An 18,072-nucleotide genomic window follows, 5' to 3' on the forward strand; every position below is an offset into this window, starting at 1 on the left:
ACCCTAGCCACTGTGTCAGAGGGAGGATGGAAACCTAAGTGCTGACCCCTCACAACAAAATGTTGATTCAGGGTCAAGGGGGGGGGAATGTCACACCCCAATGGCCCCCTCCCTCAGGGAGTCTCCTGGGAAGGCAGATCAGCATTGTATAGGTTAAGACTGTTGTAAGCATTACAAAGCATTTTGGGGAGGGTCAAAGGTGTATGAGTGGAGAGTGTAAGTTTCCTTTGCAGAATACGAGAGGCCAGCGGGGGAGAAAGAAGAAGAGCAGAGAATGAGTTAACTCAAACCTTCAGCTAGCTCCGTGTGAAGATAAGCCACTGGCCCCGGCCCAAGGTCATGGGCTCGACAAGAAACCAGCCATGAGAAGGGGAGAACTAAGTTGAGCAGAGCTGCAGAGATAGCAGCGAGAACAGTGAGAGCAAATGAGATGGCAACAGCAAAGGCCAATAGAAAGGAAAACAAAGTCTCCAGAGCCGGGATGTTTTGGGAAACCAAGGAGGCCACAGAAAGCCAGTTTGGACTGGCACGAAGAGCATCAGAAGCAGAGGTCCCTGAGTGGAATACCACCCTCACAAGGAGCCCAGGACTTAAAACCCTCCTGAGACCTGGACCAACGCGGAGATCAACAGCAGATCCTCGGACGAGCTGGGCATGAAGAAAGTGATGAGTAAATTTGCCAAATCTCTCTATACTTATAACAGGAAGTATCAACAAATATTGAGATTATGTTATTAGCTACCTCAGGCAACTGCAAAATTTTAAGGATGATCAATGCATAAGGTTAGATAATTCTGAATACGTATAAATTATGCTGCTACTTATATTAACCTTTTTCACCTTCTTTTTTAAACATAAAAGAATGTTATGAGCTCTCACCTTGGGGTGCTATGTGAATAGCATCCTTCAGCTTCCGTTCAGGGATAAATTTCCACTGGAAGACAGAATGATCAGCTCCACCAATAGAAACAACCCACTGATGATCATGTGACCATCTGACATTTGTCACATGAGCTGAATGCCCAAGATATTTTTTAAACTTTGCTCCTAGAACAAGGGCAGGGGGAGAAAGGGAAGCAAGCATTTTCAGTGTATTCAGAATAAATCTTTCAAAAGCACAATGATTAAAAAACAGGGAACATTTCTATACAATGTGTGAAAAAATAACCATTAAGCTTTAAATAAAAAAAAATCTGCTCATTAGATGCCACCAATATGGATAACTAGAATTCCATTTGCTCTGCTTTGTAACAGGAAAATGGATCCATAAAGAGTCATGAAATTATTATACCATTCCCAGCCTCTAATCTGCCTGCATATCAAATAGTAAAATTTTATTTTCATGCACCAGTTTAAAACAGATGAAAAAGCAGAGGCGGAAAGGAAGGGGACACATGCTAGGCTTTCATTAAGTTTACTATATTATGACAGGTTTCAGAGTAGCAGCCGTATTAGTCTGTATTTCTCAAAAAGAAAAGGATGCATCTGATGAAGTGAGCTGTAGCTCACAAAAGCTTACGCTCAAATAAATTTGTTAAAACTCTCTAAGGTGCCACAAGTACTCCTTTTCTTTTTACTAAATTAGGATCACTTTGCCCACCTTGTACAAGATCCCACTGCTTACTTTCCCTGCCATCACAGAGTGGCATTTTAATTTTTATTTGCACATATTTAATTGGGTTCCCCTCACTGAAAGCTTTGAGTGCCAGCTTCCACTTTTCCCATTGAAGAACTTTCAGTGTTAAGCAATTCTTGTCATGCATACTCATCACTACTATTACATCTGGTTAGCTCATTACCAAATCCTGCAAAAAAACCTCAAAATTCAGATACATGTCAAAAAGAAATTGGCTTCACAGAACTCATTGCAGGCGTTCTCATTATTTCTCTTCAGCAGATTAATTTGCTGTTTAATTAGTCACGCTCAAAACTACTTAAAAGAAGGAGAAAGCTGCTTTCTTTTAGATTTTCTGAAAATACTTCTTAGGACAGGTTTTTTAGATTATCTCAGTTAGCAACTAGCAAATGCCTTAAGGCTATCAAAAGAAAACAAAACAAAATCTGAAGGACTTCTTAAACTGTGTTTGCAAAAGGGAATAAGGCAAAATAACATTAGATATTCATGCCATTGTTGAGTGGCACAAACGGATGGTAAAATTCTATTTCTATAATACCCAAACAGTTATATGAACTTCCCTAATGTTTGTCCTCAAGCCCATTAGGTGGGTCACACAGTTATAGCCAGGGCCATCCCCCACCCCCGGTGCCCATGCGACGAATCCGTCACTTCCGGGACCGACGACGCCAGCCAATCACACTGGCCCGCAGGGCCCCCAAAGCGCGAGGCTGGAGTGGTTGCCCGAATTCGCCGTACCCAAGGGACTGCTCTGGTTATAGCTTAAATTAAAAAACATCAAAGGGTATGTGACCCTTAAAGAACTAACTGATTGTAAAGTAAGTGCAGATTTACATGAGGATTCTGAGGATGTAGCTAGGGCTCTAGGATCAGTTATCTGTTTCTCAAGTATCCCTACACCATTAAGGAGTATTTTATAGATAAATTAAAGGACACAAATCATCCTACAGTATCTAAAAAAATTCAAAAGTAGTAACAAAATTTGATTCCTTTTGATACAGATTTCCTACATGATCTAACCATAGCTAATGTCACCAAGGTCACAGAATCCGTTACTTCCATAGGCCTCAGTGACATTTTCTGTCCCGGGACTGCTCCCCGGGACTGGAGTCCTGACCCTGCAGCTCCCAGCCCCTGCCCTAGTGGGGGACTCCCCACAGCTTCCCAGTCGCGGCGGGCAACAGGGAGACCCCCCACAGTTGCCCAGTCACGGAGGGCAACAGGAAACCCCCCCCACAGCTGCCCAGCCATGGTGAGGTGACTGGCAGACCCTGCAGCTCTCCAGCCACTGACAGGGGTGGGGGACCCCTGCAGCTGCCCAACCGCCACGGACAATGAGGGGACTCCCCACAGCTGCCCAGCCGCAGCATGGGAACCCTGAAGTTCCCATTTGCCTAGGGGTGAGGGGACCCTGCAGCAGCCCAGCCCCCTAGTCAGGGGACCCCGGAGCTCCCACGCTCCGCAGCGGTGGGGGACCCAGGAGCCCCCAGCAGCATTGGGCGCTGAACCCTCCTATCCCTTTTGTCAGGGATATTTTAAGTGAAAGTCAGGAACAGATCACGGGTTTCCATGAATTTTTGTTTATTGCCTGTGATCTGTCCATGACATTTACTAAAAATATGCATGACAAAAACTTAGCTTTAACCATAGGACATTATTTCTCTGCTCTTTCAAAAACCAGGATTCAGTCTAGTCTCCAGGCTAATCTTAAACATTACAATGACTCTACCTCCTCGAATGCCAAAACGCATTTCAGGGGCTATGTCATATGATCATGGCATCACAGGTTTTAAGATACAACAAATCTTTGAGACTTAGAGCATTTTTCTTGTTCAACCTGAATGGTTTCTGAAATAGAGAATTCTGAATAACTGTGAAGCAGCAGCAACTCTTTTTTGTTAAACATACAAGTTTGCAAAGATTTCCCTCTCCCCCTACAATACACACACACTCTTCATTTTGGGGACTTCAGTTGAGAGTATGAGGTAGCTTGCTCTGGGCTTCAGCTTCAGAAATTTCATCTGAGATTTTTCCTTACCCTTAGTAGTAGGGTTGAGCAAGAAGTAGAGCCAATCAAGAAAAGGTTTTCCACTCCCATTAAAATTTTTGAGATTTCAAATTTTTACCCATTCCTGACCAGGACAAAACTGAGAGCTTTAGAAGTTTTTAGTTGAAAAACAAGAGACACCCACCCAGCCACCCAAGAACAGTCAATGACCTACTGGTTAGAGTACTCACCACGGATGTGAGAGACCCATGTTCAAGTTTCTGTTTTCCCTGATTCAGACCAAGGACTGGAACCTGTCTCTCCCACATCCCAGTTGAGTGCCCTAACCGGGTGAAACAGATAAGTCAACTTTGCTGACTTCTGGCCCAAATCCCTTAGAGCGGGGTAAGGGCTGGAAAAGGGAGGGAGCATTATGAGGGAGACCATAGTTACAATGCCTGGAGACATGTTCCCTGCATGTCTCCCTAATGAGAAAGTCACCTATTCATCGCCTTCTGTAGGAGTATTGGAAGAGAGGGAGAGGGAAGGGGAGGCCCATTTCCCCTAAGGAAGGAGTTTTGAATTACTTAACCCCATATTCCCTGATGCTTAGTCCTGGCTGAACAGGGGTCAGCTGCTCAGAATAAGGAATAGCAGGACCTGAAGCAGCTGGAAACTGATGACCTGACAGTATATACAAGGCCACAAAAAGAGCTCGCACCTTTTTTAATATCTGAGGCATTCTTAGCAGTGGAAGGCATTGGAAAACTGAGCCTTATATGCAAAATTTCTTTCTGAGAATGTCAATGTTTGAAAATCTGTACTGTGTATGTCCCTCTTTCCCTAGTGCTTGGAGGAAGATTAAACTGTTGGCTGTCAGCCAGAGTTTATGACTCAGGTTGAGGCTGCACCAACTTTGGCAAGACTGCCAAAATCCTTTTTGTCTTTGGAGGTGTTTAGAATTTTTATGTTTGCCAGCTAAGAAACTTCTCCTTGATGGTAAACTCCCACTCTGCCTTAATCAAGTCCTCAGATGCAGGAAGTAGAGGAACACAAAGCTCCTGATTTGTGCTAGCTAGGAAATACTTCTGAGACACTCCCTGGATTTTACCAATGGGCCCTGCTCCTGGGATTGATCCAGCAGCATCTCCAGGGCTGCTAGAACTTTTCTTAGCATAACAGTGAAGAGGTGAAGAGGGAACAACCTCTGCTGAGGCTCCTCTTCCAGGGTCACACAATCAGAATCAGACAGTTCCCCTTTGTCAGACAAGGTGGCAATATAGAGGAACTTCTAGGATTAAAACCAGAAAGAAGCCGAAGTTATGAACTTTCATTTGGATAATTTAACTGGGACACTGGGTGCTGTGGTGCGAGCCAGTAATCTTAGCTACTTGGGAGGCTGAGGCTGGCAAATCGCTGGTTCTAGGCCACAGTGCTATGCCAATCAGATGTCCAGTGCAGCTGACAGCCTGGCCAGAGGTTGGCTGAAGAACTGGCTAGAACACAAATTACGTGTTGTGATCGGCACTCTCTCTGTGAGGGCTGATGAACCAATTGATCAAGAATTTAACTGAGGCTTTTCCTTCCTTTCACAAGGAACTGTCCCTCTATTGGCACTGCTTTTATGCTCAGAAGCCCTAGGACTTGTGCTCAGTAAAAAGACACTATCTGTTTAAAGATTTCTCTGGGAAAAATGGCTCCAAAATGGCTCTGGGGAAAATGTATCTGTTATCTAGGCTTCATCCTGGGGCAAGGAGGTTCCCTGTGAGGGCCATGGGCAGACTGAAGGTCTACTGCCTGTGCAAGTTTGGAGGTGAAGTCCTCTTGGAGTTCCTCCTGAAGGATAGTTCTAGCTCCTAACCGAGAGTCAATGATCCAGTCTGCCACCGAGTACTACAGAATGGGGAATGCTTACTTGGAACAAAAATTACCAATATCCACTGACCTAGATCTGCATATGAATGGAGTGAGACCACAGCAGACACTTCTGAAGCTCATGGGATCAGGTGTGCTGATACTGTGCCTCACTGAGTGCATGTGTGGTGGTGAATTCCTTCACTTTTCTAGAGCCCTCATAGAGATTCTTTGCACAAAGGTCTTTTATTCTTACTTTTGCTAATTACACAATTTCATCCATAGCATGAAACATGAAACAGATCAGCAATCATGATAAAACAAACATAATTATAAAGGAATGCCCACAGTGCATCTGTTCTTCTACTGAAATTTCTAGAAACTGTGTACTACTGCCACATAGAACCTGTTGTGATATATATCACTATCTTATCCAAAGCGCACACAAAAACATAGATCATAAATTCTGTAAATCACTATTACATGGTTCATTTAATCAAACCATTACTATTTTACATATTTGTACTTTAACATTCTAAGACTAAAGCTTTGCCATTTACATAACTCTTAAGACCTTTCTACTTTCCCCAAACCTTTATAAATATTCATTAATAATCTAAGTCAAACAAGATATTACCTTTTCTTAAACAAGGATACCGGAATAGTTTTACTATTCCATAGTCATCAGCTGTAACCAAAACTTGACCATTAAAATTTCCATCTACAGAATTGATATCGTTGATATCAGAGTATTTGGGCCAGATTCCGTTAACTTCAAGGCCATAAACACATGTCCATGAAGCCCACTGGACGCCTTTTAATTCTTCTTTATTTGTTACTTCTTTTCCACCTAAAAATAAATAAAAAGGCTTATTTTTAATAATTCACTCATGCTTTTCCTTTAATACATTTAGTGCTAAAATGATCAAAAAATGACCAGAACTCAGATATTGCTCAGATTGAGCTGAAAATTGTACAGTAAAACTATCTTTTTCAAACATTCTTTTTATTAGAGGCAGCACTGATGGCAAAAGTCTATAGTCAACATTGCTTAATGCTTTCTATTATAAGACCTAGTTTTCAATTGCATATAAAATTTTGCCAAACTTTTTGGCTGAAATTTTTCATAGCAAGTATCTGCTTTAGGCTGTTTTTTGTTTTTTAAAAGGTTCAGCAAAAATGGTTCAGCCATTTCTAAGAACAAAGGTAGGGGAAAATATGTTGTTTGGCCCCTGTTAAAAAAAACCCTTACAGACTTTTCATTGAGAAACCCTAGAGCCTCCATGATTTTGAGCAGGAACTTGAAAATCTACCCAAATATAGCCAAATTACAAATCTCTGAAAAACCTCAGTTTATACAGATTTGTTAGAAGTTGGTAACATGCTCCAGTGATTCCACCTGCATTGAGTATGCTCCGTCCACACATAGCTCTTATATGCTGACTGGACTGAGAACGCACCATCCCAGAGCTGCAGACATAGCTAGGGCCACTATGATGCCAGGTACCACAACTGAGAACAGGCAGACTTCTGTTCTCTTAATGCCCCCCTTTAATGCCCAGGCAGAAGGAGAAAAGCAGACTGACATGCTTAAATGCAAAGTAGTGAAGAGGGAGAGGAGGACGACGGGTGGGCTGGAATGGACAGAGCAGGGACAGGCTATGGGGGTACAGGAGCAGGGGAAAACAAGGACAAGTTGTGGAGGGCCATGTTATGGGCAAGGATAGCATGGTATTTACCAGAGGTGGTTTTTACCAGGTAAATCATGGTTTTTACCACTCCAGGAAAAACGAGTTAGTCCCAGTTTAAGGAATTTTCTGTTTTTAAAAGTGTTTATTTAATGCACACCACATTACATTTAGTTTCAGTTACATATTCGAATTGTGGTTACATAAAACAGTAGATTAGGAGATTAATTTAGGGTTGTACAAATAAAAAAAATTGCAGTAGCTGAAATACTAATATATGTCATTACAATACTGAACATTGGAAGGTCTGTATACGTTTCAGTTTGGAACTTTCTTAAGGAAGTTATATATGTCATGACTCATTTAATTTTTCAATATCATATATACAAAAGTAAAAAAAAAACTGATTACATGAAAATGATAATACCCCAGAGTCGTAAGAATGAAGTGTTAAGCAATCAGAAACATGCAGAGTTGCGATCTGCCAGTTGTAACACAGAGGCCCATTGGTGGTTCACTACTTTGTGTCAGCAACTCCTCAGGCCTGACGTACTCACTACACCTAACACATTGTTTTCATGATATACACCCAAAAGGTGGAATGCAATATATCGTAGGAAAACTAATATCTCACTGATCATTAATATTTTTGTGTAATATATGTATGGGATGTGCACAAATAAGGTATGTGCTAGAATTATGTTCTGAAAATGTGTTTGAGAAACAATGCATAAGCACAGGTTTTAGAGTGGTAGTCATGTTAGTCTGTGTCACCAAAAACAATGAAGAGTCCTTGTGGCACCTTATGCCCAAATAAATTTGTTAGTCTCCGAGGAGTCCTTGTGGCACCTTAGAGACTAACAAATTTATTTGGGCATAAGGTGCCACAAGGACTCCTCGTTGTTAATGCATAAGCACAGTCTGCCCTAAACAAAGGAAAGTGTATTTGTTTGCTTGACCAGCCTGGTCCTCAGGCAGAGACAATGAAGGTATATTTACATACAAACTAAACAGAGTCATCAACCTAGCAAATGGGGGAAATAGCCTCTTGCGGGGTCTGAACCTCCAACGATAAGTAATTGAATCATCTGATAGTATACAATACTACTGTATTATAAAAGTATATCAAGTATGATCGTTTATGAAAGCTCATGACACACTGGTGATTAATATAATTGTGAAATGTACTGTGACAAAGCTCTGTCCTTGCCTCCATGGGTCCCGCATTTCCTGGTGGATTTTGCTAGCCTCAGAGGCTCATTGTGACCCTCCATGTAACCCTTCTTTCTCTAGACACAAGGGTCACAGTCTACTGAGACATTTTCATCATAAGCCAGCGAGGGAGGTGAGGAGAAGTTATTCTTCCTTGCACAGTCTCTGTTGTCTCCCAGTTTCAGTGATTAATCAGAGAGCAAAGGTGGGGGGGGAGCCCAGGCCCTCCCTCTACTCCAGGCTCCAGCCCAGGGACCCTAATAGTATCAGCTATGGTAGCTGACCTTTTAGAAAAATGACATGTACAATTCCCAGGGCTACTTCCCCCACAGCAGCCCTCACTTCCTCAAGCTCCACTTCAGCCTTATCTCAGGGCCTCCTTGTGCCTGATATGGTGTGTACTACTCAGCCTCTCCAACAGCGCAACTTCTTCCCACAGCTCCTGACATGCACACCCACCCGACTAACTGGGAGGCTTTTAACTAGTTTCAGCCAGCCCGATTGGCTTCAGGTGTCCCAATCAACCTAACCTTCTCCCTGCCTTCTGGAAAGTTCTTAATTAGCCCCAGGTGTCTTAATTGACCTGGAGCAGCTGCCATTTCACTTAACCTGGTACCAGGGATTTGTTTAGCCTGGAGCTAATATATCTATCTCTCACTACTCTTCCATAGCCATCTGGTCTTGCCCCGTCACAGTACATAGTAATACTATATGAGGAATTATGGATACTCAATAATATTATGCTTTAAAGTCAGTGACCAAACAAAGGGAGAGAAAGAGGTTTTCTGCCAGACAGAAGGGAAGGCAGTTATATACCTGTCTCCAATGAAATTAAGGAAGGTATGACTGAAAGCTGTTTAAGCCCCATTGACAGACAAATCAGCAGGGCAATGAGAAGTCCACAGGAAGGGAAGAAAAGCATGAGGTCATCCTGAGTCTGGGGACAAAACAGTGAGTTTTGGAAGATATAAGGAGAGAGAAGAGGCTATCTTGGAATCCATCAGTGGACAGCACAAGGGGCCACAGTTCTTGAAAATTGAGCAAGATGGATCCTTCAACCAAGGGAGTTCAAATTTGTGGGAATCGAATATAAGTGAAAAACCTGCGTAGGCAAAGATCTTTCACCTACAGCCCCTTGTACTTCTATAGAAAGTCCTGACTTAGAGAAAGTCAGCCATGGATGGAAAGAAAAAGATTGGTAAGAAATCTACTTTGAACCCAAGACCGTAGATTGTTGAGTTAAGTCTTAGCCACTAAAAAGTGTATTTTACTTTTATTTGCTTGCAACCAATTTGTCTTTGTCCTTTGTGCTTGAACTCACTTAAAAACTCTCTATTTTTGATTAAATAAACTTGCTTTACTTTTATTCTAAATTAACCAAGTACAGTGTTCAACGTGAAGTGATTATTAACTCTATGGTGCTTTTATCTCTTTAAAGGAGCAACAGGCCTTATTACTCCTTTAAACATTCCTGGAGAGAGCTGGACATTTCAGGGCAGATGGTTTTGGGAAAATTCAGGACTGGGGATGTGTTGGGGTCACTTGGTTAGCAATAACCAAGGCTCCTGGAGACCAGAGTATGGCTGTCGCATAGTGAGCAGGCTGCTGGAGTCGAAATTGTTGAACCATGGCAGATGAAAACATTTATTTTGGATACAGTTTCTTCTACTTTAAATGAAAGTAAATGTGGCAGAAAGTTGGGATTTTTGTTGAGCAACCACAGCCTTGCAATTTCTTCTTATTCAGATGACAATTTCTTTCTTGCGTATTTTGACTGAAAGAGGTTGACACAGGAGGTAATTGCCTCATGAAATCTCTTTTGCATTTTTGTTTTGTGTGGTGCAAGATCTTCATTTATCAGTAGATCCAACCATACTTTGTATGCAACTCCAACTGTCGTTGTGCAGTAAATAAGATATATGGTTACACGCTGAAGGAAGCTAAACAGGAAGATAAACAGAAATCCTGAATAGCTATGTATTCAATGAGCACTGTCCATTTTGTGCACTGAATGAAGCAGGGATCTTGTGGAAAAATATATATTATATGATCATGTAATTAAAAGACTGTATCATAATGCATACACAACAAGGGGGCCAAATTAAACCCTGAAGCATGGGATTTCCAGACCTAACTTTTGAGTGCTTAAATTTGCAACCTTAAAATTTATTTAATATAGATTTTTGTGTGAAATTTCATTATGTCCCCATGGTGTGAAATACCTCACCCACTAACTCTGTTGATTATTTGCGTGTTTTTGATATCGCCAAAACATTTCCAATAATGGGGTTATACTACACTTTAGAGCTGAAAACTGTATCTTAAAATATTAATTTTCTTTCTTTAATGTTCACCTATCTTGAAAGGAGAAGTTTACAATTATACTTTTGTCGTTGATTGCTCACCTAAATATTATTGTAATTTTTGTATAGTTTTGCAAAGACAGACTTATTTATAGGATCAATTTCCATATTTACCATAGCTTCAAGGGTCACTCATATTCCTTTTCTATTTCCAGCTAACAGATTCTAATATCCACCTAATTCAATTAATTTTTATGACATTGTATTATCAAAATTTCCATGAACTAGAGGACCTGGAACTGGTAGCTGAGGGGTGGGGGAGTCCCTCTGCCCTAATCCAGAGAGTGATACCACTGAAATTATGATTCTGTAAATTTTACAAAACAAAACAAATGACACTTCCCTTACCTTTTAATCACTAACTTGCCCATGGAATGAGATTTTACTACATTATGCTCCCAGACTAATAGTTGTATCTCTGTATCAAAGTATTCTTTTTCCAAAACTTCAGTTCACTAGATAATTACCCAGTCTTATATTTCCAGATTTTATTTGCATTCTGATGGTTTTAAATAGATACAAATTACTTATTGCAAAAGTTCATATAAGTTAACTTCATCAGTAGGGTTGCAAAAATCTAGTTCTAAAAAAAAAAGTATGAATCTGCTGATACGGGAGTTCTTGATCTTTTCAAGCACAAAAAGTATACAGCTATTTAACACGAGCTCATAAAACCCTGGTAAAAGAGAGCATTCAAATGTAAAAACAGATGGTTACTTACCTGTATTGTAAGTATTGAATAGGAGCGTGGACAGCAGAGATTGCACATTTAGTGAGCTAATAGAAAATCATGATTCCTTAAAATGAAGTAGGTATTATAAAATATCCTATATCCTTGTAGCTGAGGGAAGCAAGTTATGAGTCTCAGCTCAACACAAAAAATGTTTCCACTTACACAAATAAGTACTCATAATAGATGGTTTCCTGCTGTTCAACAAAATGTTTTGTGCAGCTAAACAACAGTCCTTTGCTGTACGGTCTAGCCATTCAATAGCCAAAAGGTCAGGTGACGACTGTTCAGATTAGAGTGAAGGACTTGACCATACTGAAGGGACAGTATGCCCTGTGGCTCATGGGCCCGCTCCTTAACATGCATGATATTGCAGGTTCCCCTGCTTTAGTCCACAACTTTAGGCTGCCTGCTTGAAGCAGGGCAGCCCATGCCGTAATCTTAGCATCAGTCTCTAAACAGTTAAATAAAAATAAACACTGAATTTGGCCATCTGAGCCTTTAAATAAACAAACAAAATCTTAAAAGGTAAGTCCTTAGTTACAACGCTTGAAGTCAAGGCCCTGACCTGACCCTGGGTTCTGAGCTAGCACTGAGAAGCTCCTCCTGTGTTCCAATCTCAGCCAGCTTTGCCCCTGAGAAGAAGGCAAGCCTCCTTAACTGGCCTATTGGCTCCCGATTGGTCAGTATCTCCTCCTGGGCCTTCCACGCCTTTGGAGGACTAAGTCTTTTTGGTAGCATTGCCTGAGCCGGGGCGTGAGGTGGTCAGGGCACTGCCACCTCCAGCAGGTAGCAGACAAAGCCTGGACAGACGCTGTCACTCATTTTCTCACACAGAATGGGCCTGAGACTCTATCTCCCCCTTCTGCAATAACCCCATCATCCTGGGAAAAGAAGTTGGTCCTGTGAATGAGGTTGGGGTTGTATATGAAAGGCAAACACCCTAAAATAATGTGAGGATTACTGTCCTTCATTTCCTTCAACCATTTAATGGGTTCATGGTCTATTATTAGGTAAAAGGAAGCCCCTAAAAGATAACGACACATTACCCCCATAGCCCATTTGATGGCCAGGCACTCTCTCTCACTGGTGGAGTATCTAATTTCTTGTGACTCCAGTTTTCAACTTATGTACAGTATAAGATGTACCATAGCCTGAAATTTTGCACCTATACTCCCAGACCATGTGAGGAATCAACGGTTTGCACTAAGAATGGAGTGAGAAGTTGGAACACCAGAGTTCAGGATGTTGGCACAGGATAGTTTTTATCTTTGTAAAGGTCTTGTCACGTTCAAATTGTCCATTGGACTGTTCCGGGTGCAGTGGCCTTCTTGAGGCCTGTCAATGGATTGTGAAAGCAAGGATTGTGAAAAGAGGTACAGACCTATGGTAATACCTGGCCAGATTCAGGAAAGCCCATACCTGTTTGTTGGTCTGGGTACTGGTGTCCTTCTTAAGGCTTCTGTCTTATCTTGCAGGGGTTAAATCTGCCATTCCCCATTAGATACTCCAGGTACCAAATTTCCTGCATCCCAAACTTACATTTTATTGAATTCGAAGTTAATCTTACCTTTTTTTATTACTTCGGCACAGAGGCCATGTGTACCACCTGCGGACTGCCAATTTGTACTAAAAATAAATGTTTTATGTATTTAGCCTTTCTAAGGCAGTTGAGGAGTTTGACACACTGCATTGAGTAAATATCAAATCGGGATACCGTATTACGCCTCCTGAAGTCCATACAAAATTGGGTGGTACCATCTGGTTTGGAACCCAGCATTACCAGGCTACACTAGGATCTTTTGGACTCTTCAAAGATGCCAAGATCTAACATGGCTCACACTTCCCAGTGTATGATTCCTTGGAGTTACTCAGGAATACGTTAAGTTCCATGTTCTACTTTTACTTCTGGGTTTGTCAGAATTCAGCATTTGATGACCTAACTGAATGGAGGAAACCATGTCAACAAATTCCTTGCTTGCCAGTGTCAAGTTAGGGGTAAGAGTTTAAGCTACTAGCACATCCTCAAGGCTGTCTGTTTCTTGTGTCTAAGGGCTCAGATCCTCAGGGAGTTCTCTAAGATCTATAAGTATGTTTTCCTGAGCCCACTAGGGTTTTAAACATATTTACATGGTAGATCTGGTGTTTCTTTTTGTCCAAACATTGAAATTTATAACTCACCTCTCTGACTCAGTGGACAACCTCATATGGGCGCAACCATTTGGCCAGGAGTTTGCTCTCCACGTTGGGGAGGAGCAGAAGCATGCGGTCTCCTAGGCTGAAAAATCCTCTCCTAGACACCTTTACTATACTGTTGGGCCTGGGTTTTTTGGGCCCATAGGAGATTCTCCTTCGTAAGTTGTCCCAGCCATTTAAGACACTCTCACATTAGTAGGATATACTGAAACACATTTTTGAGAGCATGACAGCTGCTCTTTAAGGAGACCCAAGATTTGTTGAGGCCATTGGCCATGTAAGAGTTAAAAGGGCGAGAAGCCTGTTGAGGCCTGGGGAACCTCTCGTACTGCAAAGAGGAGATAGGGAAGCAGCTGTTTCCAATCCCTGTAGACCATCTTCACAAACTTTTTTAGCATTTGCTTAAGAGTCTGGTTAAACCTCTCTACTACACCATGTTTCTGGGGATGGAACACTAATGTTTGGAGATGTCTAGGTTAAAAGAGTTGCCATGCCTCTTGTGGTAGATGGGATGTGAAGCTAGTCTCCAATATGTAAGGACTTGAGAATGTAAGTCCACTTGAGTGAAAAGAAAGACAAACTCCCTGGCTATGGCTTTGGCAGTAATTGAGAAGAAGGGAAAAATCTCTGGATAACGGGCTGCATAATCCACTATGATCAGGATCTATTGTTGCTCCCTTGCACTTTTTTCCAAATGCCCCAATATGTCCATCCCTACCCACTCAAATGGCATACTTACGAGAGATAAGAGGATTAAGGGAACCCAGAGGTTTCCTTTAGATGCTACTGTCAGCACTCAGGGTAAGACACACAAAAGCTCACCACTTATTGGTACATCTGTGGCCAAAATATCTGGCCAGCACCTTCTCGAGGGATATATCTCTGCCCAAGAAACAATGAAGGGAACTACATGTGCCAGCCATAATACTTATTTCTGAATGTTTTGAGACACCAGGAGCTGGTGAAGTATGTCACCCATCGAGGTGTTGTTCTCCTCTGTAGAGAGTAAGTCATTTTGCAAATCAAATTGGGGAAACTGGGAGGCCTGAGCCTCATTAGTGATGGTTCCATTAACCACTGCAACCAGGGTGTACATCTCGCTAACGGTGTCAACTCCTCATTGTTCCTGGACCAAATGAAAGAACCTGTCTAACATTAGGTCAATAACCGGAAAAGGATTATTCAAAAGTGGTCCTGTTGAGCTGCCAGCAAGTTTGGGAAGAGGGCTATCCTGAGGCAGTCCTGTTGAGCTATCAGCTGACTTGTTAACTGCCAGAGCAGTTTGCAACCAAAACTTCCCGGCTAGTCATCACAGAGGTTGGAGCCCACAATCAGAAATCGGTCTGGGCTCACTGAGCAGCGAGATAGTAGTGTTGCCAGTCCTTCCCAATTATTACTTCCCACGACAAATTGGGAGTTACACCAACCAAAAGCATTCTAGCTTGCTCTCTTAAGTTCCAATGTACCCAGGCTGTGGAGTAGGAATAAGTGTCCCCGTGGACACTGTTCATGTGCACCAGGTCATCCTTTTGTAGCTATTCAGGATCAAGTAGGGTCTCCCAGATTAGGGGTTGGGAGCACCCTAAACTGTTTAGCCCCCTAGGACTACTGGAGCTACAAATGCTCAGCAACAGTTCTAGTCTGTTCTGCCAAAGAGATCCCAGAACCACAGTCCGTGAAATCACACTCCATGAGGGAGCACAAGCAGCTGACACATCCCAGCTTCCCACAGCAGAAATAGAAATAGAAACCATTTGATAACGGAAAGCACCTTAGCCTGCTCCTGGGAATGACTCCATGCGCTCCCCCTCTGACAGGCCTTGCAGTGGTTGCAGGATGCCTTCTGGGGTCTATCGGGTGGGTACCCCTCATTCTGTGACTACTCCAGGAGCTCCCAGCCCTGCTGCCCTGAGTTAATTCCTCAGGAGATTGGGGCCAGGCTTCACTAGGCCTAGGTCACTCACACTGGACAGGTCAACTTTCTGACATAAAGTCCCCTGAGTTGGACGGCAGCTGTCAGTATGCTGGGTTGTGTTGGTGTACCCAGGCTTGCACGGTAGCCAGCAAAACCTGTAGATCCTGTTTGAATACCACAGACTCTATGATCTCGGATGGAGAACAAAGCCAGTGGGTGGGCCAATTCTTTAGCTGCTGGGGCACAACCTAGGATCATGCCCCAAGTGAGAAAGTTTCTGTCTGGAACTGGCACCGGTAAATCTCTAATGATACCCTCAGAGGATGAGAATGGTGACTTTCACGGTATCGTACTACTTTGCAGCTTCATCAACTGAGGCCTAGTAAGCCACCTGAGCTTCCCCAGAAACAAAAGGAGCTAGTCACGCAACTCAGTTAGTCTCTTCCAAGTGATGGGCAAGAGACATCTACTCAAATGTTACAAGGTACATCTCAGGATTATCAGTGGGTCCCAATCTGCAAAAGGCTGTGCCTGGCCCCAACGGCATCACTTCAGAATAGGACTGGCCATTTTTCCGCTTGAGCATAGCCAAGTGGTGAGCTGGAGCCGGTTCGCACCGGTTTGCGTGAACTGGTTGTTAAATTTAGAAGCAAGTTTAGAACCGGTTGTTAAAGGGCTGGGTAAACTCCAGCCCGCGGGCCACATCTGGCCCGCAGGACCATCCTGTCTGGCCCGCCTGAGCTCCCGGCTGGGGAGGCTCCCCTTGAGAATCCCTTTTTACTCACATGGCGGCGCTCCGGGTCTTTGGCAACACTTTAGCAGCGGCTCCTTCACTTGCGCCGGGTCTTTGGCGGCAGGTCCCTCAGGGCCACTGAAGACCCAGAGCGACTGAAGGAACCGGTTTTTCAGATTTTGGCAGCTCATCACTGAGCATAGCCTCTGGGAACTGCTGCTGCAGTAGCTCAAGGAGCACAGGCTGTTGCAACTGGGTAGTTCACCAGGCCTCCTCTTGTACTTCCAGGAAAAGTTGCTGGGACTCTGCCTGAACATGCTGCTACTGAACCAGAGTCATATGCTCTCCTCCACGGACAGAAGGAGTCAATCCCACTTCTAGTACCAAGTTGTGGCAAGCAGGGTTGCTCCATAGTGCCCTCTGTGGGGCCAAACATGGTACTACAGGCACCCCATGCCTTAGTCCTTAAGTTTTGGAGTCCTGTTAGGCAGCCTATACTGTAAGCTCAGTGTCACTGTTTAAACAGTTAAATAAAAATAAACTGAGAATTTGCCTATCTGAACCTTAAAATACACAAACAAAACCTCAAAGGCAAGCACTTAATTGCAGCACTTGAAGGTAAGACCGTGACCTGGCCCTAGGTTCTGGGCTAATACTGAGAAGCTCCTCCTGTGTCCCAGTCTCACCCAACTCTGGCTTCTTCTCAAGGTCAAACTTTCTTAATGGGCCTGCTGTCTCCTGATTGGTCAGTGTCTCCTCCTGGCCCTTTCCTCTGGAGGACTACTTTTTTTGGTAGGCTGGCCTGAGCAGAGAGGTGTCAGGGTGCTGGCACCTCCAGCAGAAGGGTCAGGGAAGGCCAGTTAGAGCTTGTCAAAGACCTCTTTTGGAAGAAGTGCTAGAGGCATCTGAACAAAGAATCTGTTTAAGTCAGATTATCCTGATTAAATCCATGTATCATTTTTGTATCTAAAGTTATGAATATTGGCTATGTATTTGTATCTCAAATGTGTTTGTTCCTGGGTGACACCTCACAAATAGATTTACATCAAGGCTACACAGCTATGTGTGGATGGCTCATTAAGGACACTTCAGTTTAATAATGGGCTCTCCCTGAGGATGCTTCAGACACCAAGGGGCCAACAGTCCTCCCATGTGAGTCAGCAAACCATGTAAGGACATGCGATATGCTCAGGTGACCCTGGACTCCATCTTGGGCCAGTAACTTTCCACAAACAAGGCTGTGGGCTTTGTTTGGGACAGTAAAATCCCATGGACATTGCAGAGGATATAAAAAGACATCCGAGACATCTCCATTTTGTCTTCATTTCGTGCTTCTTTTCTCTGGACTGGATTTCTAACAAAGGCGATCTAAACAAGGACTGATGACCCCCAATCTGTTTGGGTGATCCCAGAGAGATTTTTGCAAGCTAGCACTTCATTCCGTTACTGCTGTGACCCTGATCTATGAATACTGAAAATCATTTGTATATATATGATGGGATAGAGGGAGCCTATATAGGAAGAATGGGCTCCACCTAAACCAAAGTGGATCCAGACTGCTGGCACTTAACATTAAAAAGGTTGCAGAGCAGTTTTTAAACTAAGAGATGGGAAAAAGTTGATTGCTGCAGAGGTGGACATGGATTGAACAGAGACTTCTCTTAGAGGAGAATCTATTGATGGAGATTCTCTAGGTTTTAGTCAGGAGGAGAGGATGGAAGAGGATAAAGTATGGGTCAGATCAGACGAGAAACATTC

The 18,072-nt window shown here is 43.0% G+C and overlaps 1 protein-coding gene across 3 annotated transcripts in view; it reads right to left on the reverse strand.

Moving 5' to 3' along the window:
- Positions 1–18,072, reverse strand: part of EML5 (EMAP like 5) — a 326,380-nt gene that overhangs the window by 181,223 nt on the left and 127,085 nt on the right. For all 3 annotated transcript variants that reach the window (XM_038404486.2, XM_038404485.2, XM_043517737.1), the window contains exons 10-11: positions 6,115–6,327; positions 880–1,047 (exon numbers count right to left, since the gene is read on the reverse strand). In XM_038404486.2, coding sequence (XP_038260414.1) covers positions 880–1,047; positions 6,115–6,327 — 381 coding nt within the window. The remainder of the gene's footprint in view (positions 1–879; positions 1,048–6,114; positions 6,328–18,072) is intronic.

The sequence above is a fragment of the Dermochelys coriacea genome, chromosome 6 (assembly GCF_009764565.3).
Source record: "Dermochelys coriacea isolate rDerCor1 chromosome 6, rDerCor1.pri.v4, whole genome shotgun sequence".
NCBI lineage: Eukaryota > Metazoa > Chordata > Testudines > Dermochelyidae > Dermochelys > Dermochelys coriacea.